The 20,001-nt window shown below is 36.6% G+C and overlaps 1 protein-coding gene across 1 annotated transcript; it reads right to left on the reverse strand.

Moving 5' to 3' along the window:
• On the reverse strand, positions 1-2,585 carry LOC145911665 (uncharacterized). The gene is made up of 6 exons (XM_082999077.1): positions 2,549-2,585; positions 2,252-2,487; positions 1,893-2,123; positions 1,496-1,607; positions 1,163-1,212; positions 1-590 (listed from the first exon to the last, which is right to left on the reverse strand). The coding sequence occupies exons 2-6, from the start codon at positions 2,466-2,468 to the stop codon at positions 298-300; spliced, it is 903 nt and encodes a 300-aa protein (XP_082855203.1). The 5' UTR covers positions 2,469-2,487; positions 2,549-2,585; the 3' UTR covers positions 1-297.
• Positions 2,586-20,001: the final 17,416 nt, after the last annotated feature.

Consider the following 20,001-nt stretch of genomic DNA (forward strand, 5'->3'; position numbering starts at 1 on the left):
CTGATGCCGGTTTCCACTTGAAGGTTGTTATGAACATTGCATGCCATTGGTTGGAACATTTAATCTGGTTCACACAGTGGTAAATCGTCGTATACGACTGCATGTGACACCTGCATGTCCACGCCAACTTACACTTGGCATTTTCAATATTTTACATGGTACCGAAACATGTGTGAGAATTCAACCGACAAACCATATAACGAAACGTTTGAATAAATAATTTGCTTACACCTTTAAGCATGGGTTTTAGTCAAATTCCTCATCGTTGTGTACAACGGATGAGGGTAACGTTCGTTGTCACTTCCAAGATTTTGTTGGTAATTTGGCTCCACTACAGGTTGCGGTGGGTTGCTGGTGGTTTGAGGCCACCGAATCGCGCTGCAGTACATTGTAGATTTCTGCTTCTCGATCGTCAGCGCGCTTCAAATTGTCATAAACTTCCGCTCGGGAGGAATCGGTTGTGACGTCATCGGTATTGTTGTCTGGATTTTGTGTGACTTCATAATGGGCTTCGCGCTGATTCGAGGTGGCGTGGGGTGCTGAAAGAGTTTCGACGCAGATATCTGCTGGCTCGTAATCGTTGACACGACCTAAACATGTAGATGGCATCGAAATATTTTAGTTCGTTCATACACTTGTGTTAATGCAGAGACCGCCAACCGAAATAAAGATCCTTGTGAGCTACAGATGCTGGCCATTGTTTTGTCCTAACAGGCCCATGTGTGCAACTGATGTGACTTTTCAAGACGACTTGGCCGGCCATACGGTTAGATCAAAATAGTGGCCATCTGTTTGCAGCTCAGAGAAATCATATTATTGGCTCCACTTTGCTTATTTTTACTGAGATCCATTCACCAGTTTATTGCACTACCAAAGTGGAACCAACTAAAAGCTGCAAAATTTAGATTTAGACACAATAATATGCGTTAACTGCATACAATTTAATCACTGCAATGAAATTCTCTGACCAGTGAATCTGATAGCCGCATGCGGATCCGAGAATCAGGTTTATACCAAATGTCTGATAAACAGGTAAATGCCGACTTTTAGTTTTAAAATTCTTCGCAACTTTACTGGACGACTTGCATTTGTTCAATACTCTTCGGCTTGTCAAAGGCATAATTTGTTGAGAATAAATTGTGGTTTGTGAAATGATATTTACCTCTGCTGACACCGTTTACCGCACCTGGAAAATTCATCGAACCATCAGCCCTGGAACAAAATAGTCGAAAGTTCAGCAATTCACATTTACCAACACTGACGTACATTTATTAATGCACGAAAATTGTTTGCAATATAAAACATGGCTGTGAATATCCTGTAATACACGTTAGAGCGATGGAAGAATCCAAAACTTTTTTTAAAAACAAAACTTCGATAGGCTTCCCAGCCAAGCTGAACAGAAGGCGAAACATAATTAATCAAAGTATAACACTTAATTGTGGCAGAAAAACATATTATTTAATATACAATATGTCTGGCAGTAACATAATACCTTGTTCTTTTTCGTTTTTGTCGCTTAGCACAGGAAACAATAATGATGCAGACAATAGCAATTATGACGATCACACCAACAACCGAACCGACCACAATCGGTGGATTTGTGACTGAAATAAAGTGAGACAGTTTCAAATGTACTTGAATTAAGAACTCTTTTTTGTTTAAATGTCAATGTTTTTTGTGGTAATATAGTTAGTAACCAGCAAAATTACAAAGATTCAACAGTTTTGAAAGCTCTTTTTTTCAAGGTATAAATGTGCAGACAAAAGAAAATATGTTTTTTGTATAGTTATTATTGACCACGTTTGTAAATGCTCAGCACACGTGATATTGTCAATTTTGCTTTACGGAGGAACAATTGGAATACTTTACAGAACATAGAAACATTTTACCCTTTACGCTTCTTTCACAAAGGTATCTGCAAACATGATTGCAAACGGTGTCCCGCCATTCGTATGTGGAGGCAGAATTATTTTGCCCCATTCTCACACATTCCTCATTTGACTGGAGCGAGGGTTGGTTACGCTTCCACTTTGCATACGTAACATTACTACCATCTGTCCACTGGAAAGTATTTGTTCCTGGAACTCGAGTTGCTCCGATGTAGAAACAGTGCGGCGCCTCTTTACACAAATTACAAAAAGTCAACAAAACATTGGATGAATTTTTCAATATAGCATGGTTCGAACTTATTGTTAACAACTGAAAGTGTTTTCTCGAACAAATGTCAATGTGAAGAAAAAAAATCTACCTTGGGTTCTTTCGATATCCTGCTTCAAAAATTGAAAGATTTCTTCTGTTTTAACATTGGCTGCGTGCGCACCAAGTTCGCCGCAGGTTTGTACAACTTCGTTATACGAATTCACTTTGGGTCCGACCAAATACTCAGCCCCATTAAAAGAACGCCAAGATTGCGACACGACGACGAATGGGGATATTATGATCAAAATCGAAGTAAATAGTATCATATTTCAGCCCAAGGTAATACTAAACATAAATAATAATAATCCAACCGTGACGACTGCGTATCAAATACAGCCTTTCTTACGCTTAACATATTTTTTCCAACAACAAATTGCTCTTTCACTGACCAGCAACCGCACACTTCAAACCGCTCATGTTATGTGCTACCAATATACTAAAGCATACAGCGAAGTACGGAAAGCCATTGTTGATTTATACACGGACGAAGTTGAACGAAGAAGTGTTCTAATAATAACGCACGTTTTCAGGAAGCACGTCATTTCTATTGTCTGTCCTGTCAGGAGGAATAAAAAAATATGCATTCGACCGTCTCCGAGTATATATTGACGTCATAATAGCATATTGGTCAAAAAAAACGCTCGTGGTTTTTACTTTCGCTGTAGTGACTGATTTAGTGCGGTTGTTTAAATTTGATTCAAATCACTTCGCATGACTTTCAACGCTTTCGTATGTTTGAAATTAGTAAATTGCTTACCTAACACTATGGATTTGTCAATATATTTTAATACAATACCTGAGTTCGATCTTAAACACTTCGTTTCAACTTTCACAAACATTTGCGTTAAAACTTATTGCGTGGCTGTCCTTCAGTTTAAGCACACCTAATGTGAAGTTGAGTGAAGTTGTTTCAATTTGCAACTCATTACTTTTTGTCTTATAGTAAATTGTCGCCACCTTATATTCTAATTAGAAATGACTTCAACGACCATTGGACATTGAGTATGCCTCACGAAAATATCAATGAAAAAAGTTTAAAGCGACACACAAAAAGTTGTTTTGCCTAATAAGTAACTTGTGATTGCATAAAATAAGGTATAGGTGGAAATTTTGCATTGTTTCTGTAAAAGATCAAATGCTGATGAGTTGTAATTATGTCGGCGAACCATTCTTTTGAACAAATGTATATACTTTATTCACATTATAACGAAGTTGATAAATTAATCCTGCCCACCAATTCCAAACAGTCTTTCTTATTGGTATATTTGCGTCGGGCGCCTTCATCGTTGCAAATTTTTTTGATCAGTTTGTTGGCCACGATGGGATTCGAACCCTTGATATACTGCCCACGAATCCCGATCAGGTTTTCTTCTTGGTATATGGGTAGGGCGCTTGACTGATGTTGCCAGTCATAAAATCTCACCAACGTACAGTGATGTTGCCAGTTTAAATCTTACCAACGTACACAAAACAAGCGTGCACTAAGCGGAAGTTGTTTAAGAAGAAGTTTTCCGCTAAGTGACGCTAAACACAAACAAATTGTTGCATTGTCTAACATCGGTTAAGCGCGAACCGACCTTTACAAAATTTGTTAATTTTTTGAACTATGTACGTAACTGTGAATTTTACTAGAAGAAATACTGTATACTTGCATAAAACTAAATGGTCGTGTACTGTCTGAAATGTCCAACGTAATTTGTCATGTTTGTTTTACCTTTTCGCTTTGCCCCCCTTCCCTATGTAACGGTTCGGAACGGGATTTTTTTGTTGTAACATGATTTTCGTTAGCATAGGTAACGGTTCCTAACGACCATTTGGTGTTACAATTTTTGTTCGGAACATAATTTTTTAAGTCGAGTCTCAACATTGCAAAAACCGTTAGAGGGAGGTAGAGGTCCATATATTTTGGCGCTGAAAATCCCACACTTGAATTGATTTGATATGTTAATTAGTTTGGAATTCTCAAGTCTGTATTTAAGCAATAAATTTACATATAATGAAGAGATTTATTGAATATGAAGTTACATAGAAAAGAAATAAACTACAGTGATGAACAACGTTGTTGCAACAAGGCACAGCTGTTAGAGCATACAGTGATGAAAATAAATGAATATTATTTACAAAAATAATGGAAGTGAACACTGATCAATGAAAACATTGCGTCTAGCTTCTATGAGTCTCTTATAAACCTCTTAAGTATCAAGGTTGCGTAAGTTCTTCCGGGGTCTAGTGTAAGTCCGACCATCAGTAACAACAAATTGTTTATTAAACTTATAGCTTTTTGTTTTGACGTCTCTATGTTTGAACACTGAATGCATAGCTGGTGGTACTGCAGGTCGTGTGATGTAAACCGCCTTTGAAGTTTTGGTAACTGTTTTGAGGGAGTGACAATGTGCCCGCAATTGCTTTACAAAGCCGCATGTGTAAAGACGTTTTGATAAGACTTTTTCCCGTGTTCCATCATAGGGGGGAGTTTTTGTTTGACAGCGACACTCTATCTTAAATAATGCCCTCCCTAGAGACTTATACACTTATCAAATATCCACATGGTATTTACGAAAACACTGCCTTTTTCTCACTACAACGCACGTTACGTGGCTTCCAGTTTGTACGATAACGCTTTCGTCTTTCTGTGACCATTCTATTCTATTTGATTCAATTCTATTCCATGCTATGCTATTTTGAACAAGACTCGATTCGATCAATAAACCATATTTGGAATTATTCTGCCTGTCTGCATCTCGGCCGAGAGCACAGGTGAATCGACAATTTAGTGGCAACTAGCCAACAGGTCAACCGACCTTCATATTGCGGTAGCATCACCGACTCAAATTGTCAGGGAAGCCGAGTACTTTGCGGTAGTAAATTTTTCAATATCAGATTGTTTGTCAACTTGCTTCTTCATACAATAAAGATAAACAGGTCAAAAGGCCACAAAGTAATACACGCGACGAAAGAAAGTGTGAATTTAATCAATCAACTCCGCGGCAAATGGGAGATTACAAAAACTGTATAACTTCCAATGTTTGTGGTGAAATGAGCTTATACTTTACAACTATGCTTCATATAATACGTAACTTTTCGCTACAAATGTGAACTACAGCTACATTAATTTTGAACATCACAGCTTAGTCGGTTCGAAAAATGCATACTATCAACCTTACAACAACAAGAATATTACAAAAATCTATCGCACATAAAGAAATTGTCGCGTAAAATTGTATAACTTCCAATATGAGATGTAGGCTTACTATACACGTGACTATAAAGTAACTACCCGTATGTCAAGAAACAACATGCAACTACAAGGAATAATAGAGCACAAAGAAATCGTCACAAAAAAACGCATCAAGCTGAAATTTAAAAGTAAAATTGCACGACCAAATATGACAAAATTTTGTTCCAACTAACACTTTCCGTAACAAAATTTTGTTCCAACTAACACTTTTCGTGACAAAATTTTGTTCCTATGTAATAGTGGGAAACAAAGTTGAAATTTCTGACCAAATTTCTCAGCCAAATATTCGACACCAGGTAGGGGTTAAGAGTTATACGTAAAGTTACACACCACGATACTCCGCTGCGCTACGAAAGTATCATTACAAGTCATTGAGATTTTAAAAACATCAACATGGAATGACTTTCTCAAAAAAGTAACAATGTGGATCGAAGCAAAGTGTTAAGGGTGAAAGGTTCGTTACAGCGACTGCACCATACGGAATCCAGTTTTTAAATTTATACTAATCAATCACCAACCATTAATCTATTTGTTTCCTTACTATCAATGCAGTAATATTTCATGCAATGGCATGATTGGCAGGATCACCTCACTATCACTGCATTAGTAGCCTATGTTTAAATATACAGATATGAGTGACGATTGGTTGATGCTATGGCGGCCGTGTAAGATGCGGCGGTATAACCAAAGAGTTGCCTACCTTCAATATCAACAGTTTTGAATTAATCGACTTATCATTTTGCAAACAAATATAAGATGCCAGTACAAAACGAGCAATGAAAACCAAATTGGCATATGTCCTATAGAATTTGATTGTTTGCCGAAAACGCATGTTTGAAACCATGGTGGCTATAAAGATTTGGCGAAATGGACTAAATTTGACAGTTGTCCGCCTGTGATTTCGACAATTTTATATCAAGCGACTTGAAATTTTGCACACAAATATTAGATGCCAGGACAAAACAGGCAATGAAAACCAAATTGGCGTATGTCTTATAGAATTTGATTGTTTGCCGAAAACGCATGTTTGAAACCATGGTGGCTAAGGTACGGCGAAATGAACTAAATTTGAGAGTTGTTCGCCTGTGATTCCGACATTTTTATATCAAGCGACTTGAAATTTTGCACACAAATATTAGATGCCAGTACAAAACAGGCAATGAAAACCAAATTGGCGTATGTCTCATAGAATTTGATTGTTTGCCGAAAACGCATGTTTGAAACCATGGTGGCTAAGGTACGGCGAAATGAACTAAATTTGACAGTTGTCCGCCTGTGATTTCAACATTTGTATATCAAGCGACTTGAAATTTTGCACACAAATATTAGATGCCAGTACAAAACAAGCATTGAAAACCGAATTGGCGTATGTCCTACAGAATTTGATTGTTTGCCGAAAACGCATGTTTAAAACTATGGTGGCTAAGGTTCGGCGAAATGAACTAAATTTGACAGTTGTCCGCCTGTGATTTTAACATTTTTACATCAAGTGACTCGAAATTTTGCACACAAATATAAGATGCCAGTAAAAAACGAGCAATGAAAACCATGTTGGCGTATGTCTTATAGAATTTGATTGTTTGCCGAAAACGCATGTTTGAAACCATGGTCGCTGAGGTACGGCGAAATGAACTAAATTTGAGAGTTGTCCGCCTGTGATTTCGACATTTTTATATCAAGCGACTCGAAATTTTGCACACAAATATAAGATGCCAGTACAAAACGAGCAATGAAATCCCAATTGGCGTATGTCCTACAGAATTTGATTGTTTGCCGAAAACGCATCTTTAAAAAACCATGGTGGCTAAAGTTCGGCGAAATGAACTAAATTTGACAGTTGTCCGCCTGTGATTTCAACATTTTTGTATCAAGCAACTCGAAATTTTGCACACAAATATAAGATGTCAGTACAAAACGAGCAATGAAAACCAAATTGGCGTATGTCCTATAGAATTTGATTGTTTGCCGAAAACGCATGTTTGAAACCATGGTGGCTGAGGTAAGGCGAAATGAACTAAATTTGAGAGTTGTCCGCCTGTGATTTCGACATTTTTATATCAAGCAACTTGAAATTTTGCACACAAATATTAGATGACAGTACAAAACGAGCAATGAAAACCAAATTGGCGTATGTCCTTTAGTTTTTTTTTCGTAAACGAAAACGTATGTTTGAAACTATGGTGGCTAAGGTTCGGCGAAATGAACTAAATTTGACAGTTGTCCGACGTGATTTCAACATTTTTATATCAAGCGACTTGAAATTTTGCACACAAATATTAGATGCCAGTACAAAACGAGCAATGAAATCCAAATTGGCGTATGTCTTATAGAATTTGATTGTTTGCCGAAAACGCATGTTTAAAACCATTGTGGCTAAGGTTCGGCGAAATGAACTAAATTTGACAGTTGTCCGCCCGTGATTTCAACATTTTTATGTCAAGCGACTCGAAATTTTGCACACAAATATAAGATGTCAGTACAAAACGAGCAATGAAAACCAAATTGGCGTATGTCCTATAGAATTTGATTGTTTGCCGAAAACGCATTTTTGAAACCATGGTGGCTAATGTTCGGTGAAATGAACTAAATTTGACAGTTGTCCGCTTGTGATTTCGACATTTTTATATCAAGCGACTTGAAATTTTGCACACAAATATAAGATGCCAGTACAAAACGAGCAATGAAAACCATGTTGGCGTATGTCTTATAGAATTTGATTGTTTGCCGAAAACGCATGTTTGAAACCATGGTGGCTGAGGTACGGCGAAATGATCTAAATTTGACAGTTGTCCGCCTGTGATTTCGACATTTTTATATCAAGCGACTTGAAATTTTGCACACAAATATTAGATGCCAGTACAAAACGAGCAATGAAAACCAAATTGGCGTATGTCCTTTAGTTTTTTTTTCGTAAACGAAAACGTATGTTTGAAACTATGGTGGCTAAGGTTCGGCGAAATGAACTAAATTTGACAGTTGTCCGCCCGTGATTTCAACATTTTTATATCAAGCGACTAGACATTTTGCACACAAATATTAGATGCCAGTAAAAAACGAGCAATGAAATCCAAATTGGCGCATGTCCTACAGAATTTGATTGTTTGCCGAAAACGCATGTTTAAAACAATGGTGGCTAAAGTTCGGCGATATGAACTAAATTTGACAGTTGTCCGCCTGTGATTTCAACATTTTTATATCAAGCAACTCGAAATTTTGCACACAAATATAAGATGTCAGTACAAAACGAGCAATGAAAACCAAATTGGCGTATGTCTTATAGAATTTGATAGTTTGCCGAAAACGCATGTTTGAAACCATGGTGGCTAAGGTACGGCGAAATGAACTAAATTTGACAGTTGTCCGCCTGTGATTTCGACATTTTTTATCAAGCGACTTGAAATTTTGCACACAAATATTAGATGCCAGTACAAAACGAGCAATGAAAACCATGTTGGCGTATGTCTTATAGAATTTGATTGTTTGCCGAAAACGCATGTTTGAAACCATGGTGGCTGAGGTACGGCGAAATGAACTAAATTTGAGAGTTGTCGGCCTGTGATTTCGACATTTTTATATCAAGCGACTCGAAATTTTGCACACAAATATAAGATGTCAGTACAAAACGAGCAATGAAAACCAAATTGGCGTATGTCTTATAGAATTTGATAGTTTGCCGAAAACGCATGTTTGAAACCATGGTGGCTAAGGTACGGCGAAATGAACTAAATTTGACAGTTGTCCGCCTGTGATTTCGACATTTTTTATCAAGCGACTTGAAATTTTGCACACAAATATTAGATGCCAGTACAAAACGAGCAATGAAAACCATGTTGGCGTATGTCTTATAGAATTTGATTGTTTGCCGAAAACGCATGTTTGAAACCATGGTGGCTGAGGTACGGCGAAATGAACTAAATTTGAGAGTTGTCGGCCTGTGATTTCGACATTTTTATATCAAGCGACTCGAAATTTTGCACACAAATATTAGATGCCAGTACAAAACGAGCAATGAAAACCAAATTGGCGTATGTCCTTTAGTTTTTTTTTCGTAAACGAAAACGTATGTTTGAAACTATGGTGGCTAAGGTTCGGCGAAATGAACTAAATTTGACAGTTGTCAGCCTGTGATTTCAACATTTTTATATCAAGCGACTCGAAATTTTGCACACAAATATAAGATGTCAGTACAAAACGAGCAATGAAAACCAAATTGGCGTATGTCCTACAGAATTTGATTGTTTGCCGAAAACGCATGTTTAAAACAATGGTGGCTAAAGTTCGGCGATATGAACTAAATTTGACAGTTGTCCGCCTGTGATTTCAACATTTTTATATCAAGCGACTCGAAATTTTGCACACAAATATAAGATGTCAGTACAAAACGAGCAATGAAAACCAAATTGGCGTATGTCTTATAGAATTTGATAGTTTGCCGAAAACGCATGTTTGAAACCATGGTGGCTAAGGTACGGCGAAATGAACTAAATTAGACAGTTGTCCGCCTGTGATTTCGACATTTTTTATCAAGCGACTTGAAATTTTGCACACAAATATTAGATGCCAGTACAAAACGAGCAATGAAAACCATGTTGGCGTATGTCTTATAGAATTTGATTGTTTGCCGAAAACGCATGTTTGAAACCATGGTGGCTGATGTACGGCGAAATGAACTAAATTTGAGAGTTGTCGGCCTGTGATTTCGACATTTTTATATCAAGCGACTTGAAATTTTGCACACAAATATTAGATGCCAGTACAAAACGAGCAATGAAAACCAAATTGGCGTATGTCCTTTAGTTTTTTTTTCGTAAACGAAAACGTATGTTTGAAACTATGGTGGCTAAGGTTCGGCGAAATGAACTAAATTTGACAGTTGTCCGCCTGTGATTTCAACATTTTTATATCAAGCGACTCGAAATTTTGCACACAAATATAAGATGTCAGTACAAAACGAGCAATGAAAACCAAATTGGCGTATGTCCTACAGAATTTGATTGTTTGCCGAAAACGCATGTTTAAAACAATGGTGGCTAAAGTTCGGCGATATGAACTAAATTTGACAGTTGTCCGCCTGTGATTTCAACATTTTGATATCAAGCGACTCGAAATTTTGCACACAAATATAAGATGTCAGTACAAAACGAGCAATGAAAACCAAATTGGCGTATGTCCTACAGAATTTGATTGTTTGCCGAAAACGCATGTTTAAAACAATGGTGGCTAAAGTTCGGCGATATGAACTAAATTTGACAGTTGTCCGCCTGTGATTTCGACATTTTTATATCAAGCGACTCGAAATTTTGCACACAAATATAAGATGCCAGTACAAAACGAGCAATGAAATCCCAATTGGCGTATGTCCTACAGAATTTGATTGTTTGCCGAAAACGCATCTTTAAAAAACCATGGTGGCTAAAGTTCGGCGAAATGAACTAAATTTGACAGTTGTCCGCCTGTGATTTCAACATTTTTGTATCAAGCAACTCGAAATTTTGCACACAAATATAAGATGTCAGTACAAAACGAGCAATGAAAACCAAATTGGCGTATGTCCTATAGAATTTGATTGTTTGCCGAAAACGCATGTTTGAAACCATGGTGGCTGAGGTAAGGCGAAATGAACTAAATTTGAGAGTTGTCCGCCTGTGATTTCGACATTTTTATATCAAGCAACTTGAAATTTTGCACACAAATATTAGATGACAGTACAAAACGAGCAATGAAAACCAAATTGGCGTATGTCCTTTAGTTTTTTTTTCGTAAACGAAAACGTATGTTTGAAACTATGGTGGCTAAGGTTCGGCGAAATGAACTAAATTTGACAGTTGTCCGACGTGATTTCAACATTTTTATATCAAGCGACTTGAAATTTTGCACACAAATATTAGATGCCAGTACAAAACGAGCAATGAAATCCAAATTGGCGTATGTCTTATAGAATTTGATTGTTTGCCGAAAACGCATGTTTAAAACCATTGTGGCTAAGGTTCGGCGAAATGAACTAAATTTGACAGTTGTCCGCCCGTGATTTCAACATTTTTATGTCAAGCGACTCGAAATTTTGCACACAAATATAAGATGTCAGTACAAAACGAGCAATGAAAACCAAATTGGCGTATGTCCTATAGAATTTGATTGTTTGCCGAAAACGCATTTTTGAAACCATGGTGGCTAATGTTCGGTGAAATGAACTAAATTTGACAGTTGTCCGCTTGTGATTTCGACATTTTTATATCAAGCGACTTGAAATTTTGCACACAAATATAAGATGCCAGTACAAAACGAGCAATGAAAACCATGTTGGCGTATGTCTTATAGAATTTGATTGTTTGCCGAAAACGCATGTTTGAAACCATGGTGGCTGAGGTACGGCGAAATGATCTAAATTTGACAGTTGTCCGCCTGTGATTTCGACATTTTTATATCAAGCGACTTGAAATTTTGCACACAAATATTAGATGCCAGTACAAAACGAGCAATGAAAACCAAATTGGCGTATGTCCTTTAGTTTTTTTTTCGTAAACGAAAACGTATGTTTGAAACTATGGTGGCTAAGGTTCGGCGAAATGAACTAAATTTGACAGTTGTCCGCCCGTGATTTCAACATTTTTATATCAAGCGACTAGACATTTTGCACACAAATATTAGATGCCAGTAAAAAACGAGCAATGAAATCCAAATTGGCGCATGTCCTACAGAATTTGATTGTTTGCCGAAAACGCATGTTTAAAACAATGGTGGCTAAAGTTCGGCGATATGAACTAAATTTGACAGTTGTCCGCCTGTGATTTCAACATTTTTATATCAAGCAACTCGAAATTTTGCACACAAATATAAGATGTCAGTACAAAACGAGCAATGAAAACCAAATTGGCGTATGTCTTATAGAATTTGATAGTTTGCCGAAAACGCATGTTTGAAACCATGGTGGCTAAGGTACGGCGAAATGAACTAAATTTGACAGTTGTCCGCCTGTGATTTCGACATTTTTTATCAAGCGACTTGAAATTTTGCACACAAATATTAGATGCCAGTACAAAACGAGCAATGAAAACCATGTTGGCGTATGTCTTATAGAATTTGATTGTTTGCCGAAAACGCATGTTTGAAACCATGGTGGCTGAGGTACGGCGAAATGAACTAAATTTGAGAGTTGTCGGCCTGTGATTTCGACATTTTTATATCAAGCGACTCGAAATTTTGCACACAAATATAAGATGTCAGTACAAAACGAGCAATGAAAACCAAATTGGCGTATGTCTTATAGAATTTGATAGTTTGCCGAAAACGCATGTTTGAAACCATGGTGGCTAAGGTACGGCGAAATGAACTAAATTTGACAGTTGTCCGCCTGTGATTTCGACATTTTTTATCAAGCGACTTGAAATTTTGCACACAAATATTAGATGCCAGTACAAAACGAGCAATGAAAACCATGTTGGCGTATGTCTTATAGAATTTGATTGTTTGCCGAAAACGCATGTTTGAAACCATGGTGGCTGAGGTACGGCGAAATGAACTAAATTTGAGAGTTGTCGGCCTGTGATTTCGACATTTTTATATCAAGCGACTCGAAATTTTGCACACAAATATTAGATGCCAGTACAAAACGAGCAATGAAAACCAAATTGGCGTATGTCCTTTAGTTTTTTTTTCGTAAACGAAAACGTATGTTTGAAACTATGGTGGCTAAGGTTCGGCGAAATGAACTAAATTTGACAGTTGTCAGCCTGTGATTTCAACATTTTTATATCAAGCGACTCGAAATTTTGCACACAAATATAAGATGTCAGTACAAAACGAGCAATGAAAACCAAATTGGCGTATGTCCTACAGAATTTGATTGTTTGCCGAAAACGCATGTTTAAAACAATGGTGGCTAAAGTTCGGCGATATGAACTAAATTTGACAGTTGTCCGCCTGTGATTTCAACATTTTTATATCAAGCGACTCGAAATTTTGCACACAAATATAAGATGTCAGTACAAAACGAGCAATGAAAACCAAATTGGCGTATGTCTTATAGAATTTGATAGTTTGCCGAAAACGCATGTTTGAAACCATGGTGGCTAAGGTACGGCGAAATGAACTAAATTAGACAGTTGTCCGCCTGTGATTTCGACATTTTTTATCAAGCGACTTGAAATTTTGCACACAAATATTAGATGCCAGTACAAAACGAGCAATGAAAACCATGTTGGCGTATGTCTTATAGAATTTGATTGTTTGCCGAAAACGCATGTTTGAAACCATGGTGGCTGATGTACGGCGAAATGAACTAAATTTGAGAGTTGTCGGCCTGTGATTTCGACATTTTTATATCAAGCGACTTGAAATTTTGCACACAAATATTAGATGCCAGTACAAAACGAGCAATGAAAACCAAATTGGCGTATGTCCTTTAGTTTTTTTTTCGTAAACGAAAACGTATGTTTGAAACTATGGTGGCTAAGGTTCGGCGAAATGAACTAAATTTGACAGTTGTCCGCCTGTGATTTCAACATTTTTATATCAAGCGACTCGAAATTTTGCACACAAATATAAGATGTCAGTACAAAACGAGCAATGAAAACCAAATTGGCGTATGTCCTACAGAATTTGATTGTTTGCCGAAAACGCATGTTTAAAACAATGGTGGCTAAAGTTCGGCGATATGAACTAAATTTGACAGTTGTCCGCCTGTGATTTCAACATTTTGATATCAAGCGACTCGAAATTTTGCACACAAATATAAGATGTCAGTACAAAACGAGCAATGAAAACCAAATTGGCGTATGTCTTATAGAATTTGATAGTTTGCCGAAAACGCATGTTTGAAACCATGGTGGCCAAAGTTCGGCGAAATGAACTAAATTTGACAGTTGTCAGCCTGTGATTTCAACATTTTTGTATCAAGCGACTCAAAATTTTGCACACAAATATAAGATGCCAGTACAAAACGAGCAATGAAAACCAAATTGGCGTATGTCCTACAGAATTTGATTGTTTGCCGAAAATGCATGTTCAAAACCATGATGGCTAAAGTTCGGCGAAATGAACTAAATTTGACAGTTGTCCGCCCGTGATTTCAACATTTCTATATCAAGCGACTTGAAATTTTGCACACAAATATTAGATGCCAGTACAAAACGAGCAATGAAAACCAAATTGGCGTATGTCCTATAGAATTTGATTGTTTGCCGAAAACGCATGTTTGAAACCATGGTGGCTGAGGTACGGCGAAATGAACTAAATTTGAGAGTTGTCCGCCTGTGATTTCAACATTTTTATATCAAGCGACTCCAAATTTTGCACACAAATATAAGATGCCAGTACAAAACGAGCAATGAAAACCAAATTGGCGTATGTCCTATAGAATTTGATTGTTTGCCGAAAACGCATGTTTGAAACCATGGTGGCTGAGGTAAGGCGAAATGAACTAAATTTGACAGTTGTCCGCCTGTGATTTCGACATTTTTATATCAAGCGACTTGAAATTTTGCACACAAATATTAGATGCCAGTACAAAACGAGCAATAAAAACCAAATTGGCGTATGTCCTTTAGAATTTTATTCGTAAACGAAAACGTATGTTTGAAACTATGCTGGCTATTGTTCGGCGAAATGAACTAAATATGACAGTTGTCCGCCTGTGATTTCAACATTTTTACATCAAGCGACTTGAAATTTGCACACAAATATAAGATGCCAGAACAAAACGAGCAGTGAAAACCAAATTGGTGTAGGCTATGTTGCAGGTCCGTAACAAAATTTTGTTCCTGATAACACTTTGCGTAACAAGATTTTGCTCCAACAAATACTTTTTCTAACAAAATTTTATTCCAACCAACACTTTTTCGTGACAAATTTGTATTACAATTTATTTAAATCCGATGACTTTTGCAACTTAAAATATGTTCCTAGCAAACATATCGTGTCACAAAATTTTGTTCCAACTAACACTTTTCCGTAACAAAATTTTGTTCCAGCTAACACTTTTCCGTAACAAAATTTTACTACAGCTATCGCTTTATGTGAGCTAAATTTATTTAAATCCGATTATTTTGGCAACTTAAAGTATCTTTCTAGTTAACACTTCTTGTAACAAAATTTTGTTCCTGCCAACATTTTTCGTAACAAAATTTTGTTCCAACTAACGCTTTTCGTAACGAAATTTTGTTCCAGCTAACACTTTTTGTAACAAAATTTTGTTCCAGCTAACACTTTTCCGTAGCCAAATTTTTTTACAGCTATCGCTTTATGTGAGCTAAATTTATTTGAAACCGATCATTTTGGCAACTTAAAGTATGCTCTTAGCCAACATTTCGCTTAACAAACTTTTTTTCCAACTAACGCTTTTCGTAACGAAATTTTGTTCCAGCTAACGCTTTTCGTAACGAAATTTTGTTCCAGCTAACGCTTTTCGTAACGAAATTTTGTTCCAACTAACGCTTTCCGTAACAAAATTTTGTTACAGCTATCGCTTTATGTGAGGTAAATTTAATAAAAAACCGATCATTTTGGCAACTTAAAGTATGCTCTTAGCCAACATTTCGCTTAATAGAATTTTGTACCAACTAACGCTTTTCGTAACGAAATTTTGTTCCAACTAACGCTTTTCGTTACGTAATTTTGTTCTAGCTAACACTTTTCGTAACAAAATTTTGTTCCAGCTAACGGTTTTCGTAACGAAATTTTGTTCCAGCTAACACTTTTCGTAACGAAATTTTGTTCCAACTAACGCTTTTCGTAACGTAATTTTGTTCCAACTAACGCTTTTCGTAACAAAATTTTGTACCAACTAACGCTTTTCGTAACGAAATTTTGTTCCAACTAACGCTTTTCGTAACGTAATTTTGTTCCAACTAACGCTTTTCGTAACAAAATTTTGTACCAACTAACGCTTTTCGTAACGAAATTTTGTTCCAGCTAACGCTTATCGTAACGAAATTTTGTTCCAGCTAACAATTTTCCGTAACAAAATTTTCTGACTGCTGTCGCTTTTTGTGAGCTAAATTTATTTAAAACCAATCATTTTGGCAACTTAAAGTATGCTCTTAGCCAACATTTCGCGTAACAAAATTTTGTACCAACTAACGCTTTTCGTAACGTAATTTTGTTCCAGCTAACGCTTTTCGTAACGTAATTTTGTTCCAGCTAACGCTTTTCGTAACGAAATTTTGTTGCAACTAACACTTTTCGTAACGAAATTTTACGGCAATTAACACTTTTCGTAACGAAATTTTGTTGCAACTAACGCTTTTCGTACGAAATTTTGTTCCAGCTAACGGTTTTCGTAACGAAATTTTGTTCCAGCTAACGCTTTTCGTAACGAAATTTTGTTCCAGCTATCACTTTTCGTAACGAAATTTTGTTGCAACTAACGCTTTTCTTAACAAAATTTTGTTCCAACTAACGCTTTTCGTAACGTAATTTTGTTCCAGCTAACGCTTTTCGTAACGTAATTTTGTTCCAGCTAACGCTTTTCGCAACAAAATTTTGTTTCAACTAACGCTTTTCGTAACGTAATTTTGTTCCAGCTAACGCTTTTCGTAACGAAATTTTGTTCCAGCTAACGGTTTTCGTACGAAATTTTGTTCCAGCTAACACTTTTCGTAACGCAATTTTGTTCCAACTAACACTTTTTGTAACGAAATTTTGTTCCAGCTAACAGTTTTCCGTAACAAAATTTTCTTACAGCTGTCGCTTTTTCTGAGCTAAATTTATTTAAAACCGATCATTTTGGCAACTTAAAGTATGCTCTTAGCCAACATTTCGAGTAACAAAATTTTGTTCCTACTAACAGTTTTCCGTAACCAAACTTTGTTCCAACTAACGCTTTTCGTAACGAAATTTTGTTCCAACTAACACTTTTTGTAACGAAATTTTGTTCCAGCTAACAGTTTTCCGTAACAAAATTTTCTTACAGCTGTCGCTTTTTCTGAGCTAAATTTATTTAAAACCGATCATTTTGGCAACTTAAAGTATGCTCTTAGCCAACATTTCGAGTAACAAAATTTTGTTCCTACTAACAGTTTTCCGTAACCAAACTTTGTTCCAACTAACGCTTTTCGTAACGAAATTTTGTTCCAGCTAACGCTTTTCGTAACGAAATTTTGTTCCAGCTAACAGTTTTCCGTAACAAAATTTGCTTACTGCTGTCGCTTTTTGTGAGCTAAATTTATTAAAAACCGATCATTTTGGCAACTTAAAGTATGCTCTTAGTCAACATTTCGCGTAACAAAATTTTGTTCCAACTAACGCTTTTCGTAACGAAATTTTGTTCCAATTAACACTTTTTGTAACAAAATTTTGTTCCAGCTAACAGTTTTCCGTAACGAAATTTTCTTACAGCTGTCGTTTTTTGTGAGCTAAATTTATTAAAAAACCGATCATTTTGGCAACTTAAAGTATGCTCTTAGCCAACATTTCGAGTAACAAAATATTGTTCCTACTAACAGTTTTCCGTAACCAAACTTTGTTCCAACTAACGCTTTTCGTAACGAAATTTTGTTCCAACTAACGCTTTTCGTAACGAAATTTTGTTCCAGCCAACACTTTTCGTAACGAAATTTTGTTCCAACTAACGCATTTCGTAACGAAATTTTGTTCCAGCTAACACTTTTTGTAACGAAATTTTGTTCCAATTAACACTTGTAACAAAATTTTGTTCCAGCTAACAGTTTTCCGTAACCAAATTTTCTTACAACCGACGGTTTTTGTGAGCTAAATTTATTAAAAACCGATCATTTTGGCAACTTAAAGTATGCTCCTGGCCAACATTTCGAGTAACAAAATTTTGTACCAACTGACGTTTTTCGTAACGAAAGTTTGTACCAATTAACGCTTTTCGTAACGAAATTTTGTTCCAGCTAACACTTATTGTAACAAAATCTTGTTCCAGCTATTCCGTAACAAAATTTTCTTACAGCTGTCCCTTTCTGTGAGCTAAATTTATTCAAAAACCGATGATTTTGGCAACTTAAAGTATGCTCCTAGCTAACACTTCGTGTAACAAAATTTTGTTCCAGCTAACACTTTTCGTAACAAAGTTTTCTGACAACTATCGCTTTTTGTGAGCTAATATTGAAAACCGATGATTGTTGCAACTTAAAGTAGCTTATGCTCCTAGCCAACATTTCGATTATCAAAATTTTGTTCCAGCTAACACTTTTCGTAACAAAATCTTGTTCCCAATAACATTTTTGTGACGTATTTTCTTCCAATTAACAGTTTTGCATCAAAATTGTGTTACAGCTAACACTTTTGGTAACGAGATCTAATTCGTATGTTTTCAGCATCTATGTACGAATTTAACATTCAAAATCTTGAAAATATATCATAAAAATTCTCTCTGTCGCCATCTAATGAAAAAAAAATATGGTAACAAAATTTTTTGTTCCAGCCAATTTAACGATATTTTTCTGTTCAAAAAATTTTGTTACGACATACCAGAAATTTTTGTAACTTGTAACAAAATTCGGAACAAAATTTTTGTTCCGAAACGAAATTGTCCAATTTGGAACGAAATTTTGTTACTCGGAACGGTTTTGCTAACGGTATTTCAGAGTTAATGGAAAATTGCATTATGAACCATTACCTTATGTGAGAATCGTGTCCTGTGCCCAAACGTGACGAGATATCAGTAATTATTTTTGCAAGGCAGAAAACTGTACATAAAATAAAATTGCTTTTATAAACTTTCGATTGCTCTCCAGAAATTGGTAAAATCCCTGAGGTATTACAGCAGACTTGATCAAAACAAGTTTCACGCTGAGGGAGATGACGTAATATGATGTTTATTGATTCTCCATACAGAGTTGATGGGATCACTTCCAAAAAAACATCCCTGCAACCAACAAACCAAATAAACAGTGGATTGGAAAGAATAATTGAATGACCAGTAAATAATTTATCGCACACAAAAGCAATAGCAACCTTTTGTTGTTTATGACGTCACAAATTAACTTGGGCCGATTCTTCAAAGCAGCCAACTCCATTCACCGTCACACAGGCCATTGTTTGCTCATCTGCAGCTCCCCGCGCGGTTCTGTTTGTCATCTCGTAAGCCTGTTTGCGCCCGCCCAGTCGACCGCGCAATTACACGCGTTGTCATGGCGACGCTTAGTCACGCCGCCAGCGCCTCTACAGAGATTTTATTAACCGGGAATCCCAACCAGCGCCGCGTGTAGCTTGCTTCGATATACTCGATCTGTTTGCGTGTTTGGAGTTTTCAAGACACGACCGCAAAGCAGCTACAGTTCTGTTGAGAGAAATGGGAAGATGTTATTCAATGTGGGTTGACTTGTCTAGTGTCGGGATTGTGTTTATTCTCGAAACAACATTAAACCTGGCCTCGATATAAAACCCGCGCACAGTGAGTTGCGGAAGGTGGTTCAAGTATTTGGGTTTTGCAAGTGAGACGTGCAGAGGAAGACATTGCGATTCTAAATTAGAAATCAATAGAATGTGTTATAAATCTAGAGTGCCCAGATGCTTTGTGTCGCGGTACAGGCGATTGCATTGAATGTCTGTGATTATTGCATTCATTTTATTGCTTTTTTACCTTTTTGTAGCTCAGG

This window comes from Ascidia mentula, chromosome 1, assembly GCF_947561715.1.
Source record: "Ascidia mentula chromosome 1, kaAscMent1.1, whole genome shotgun sequence".
Lineage (NCBI taxonomy): Eukaryota > Metazoa > Chordata > Ascidiacea > Phlebobranchia > Ascidiidae > Ascidia > Ascidia mentula.

Bases quoted from the DNA above. Each gene is read 5' to 3' on its own strand.
- LOC145911665 (XM_082999077.1), bottom strand. From the start codon at position 2,468: ATGATACTATTTACTTCGATTTTGATCATAATATCCCCATTCGTCGTC. The intron at 2,124-2,251 runs GTAGATTTTTTT...ATTTGTGTAAAG, and splicing joins GGATATCGAAAGAACCCAAG to AGGCGCCGCACTGTTTCTAC. The intron at 1,213-1,495 runs GTATTATGTTAC...ATTTTGTTCCAG, and splicing joins CAAAAACGAAAAAGAACAAG to GGCTGATGGTTCGATGAATT.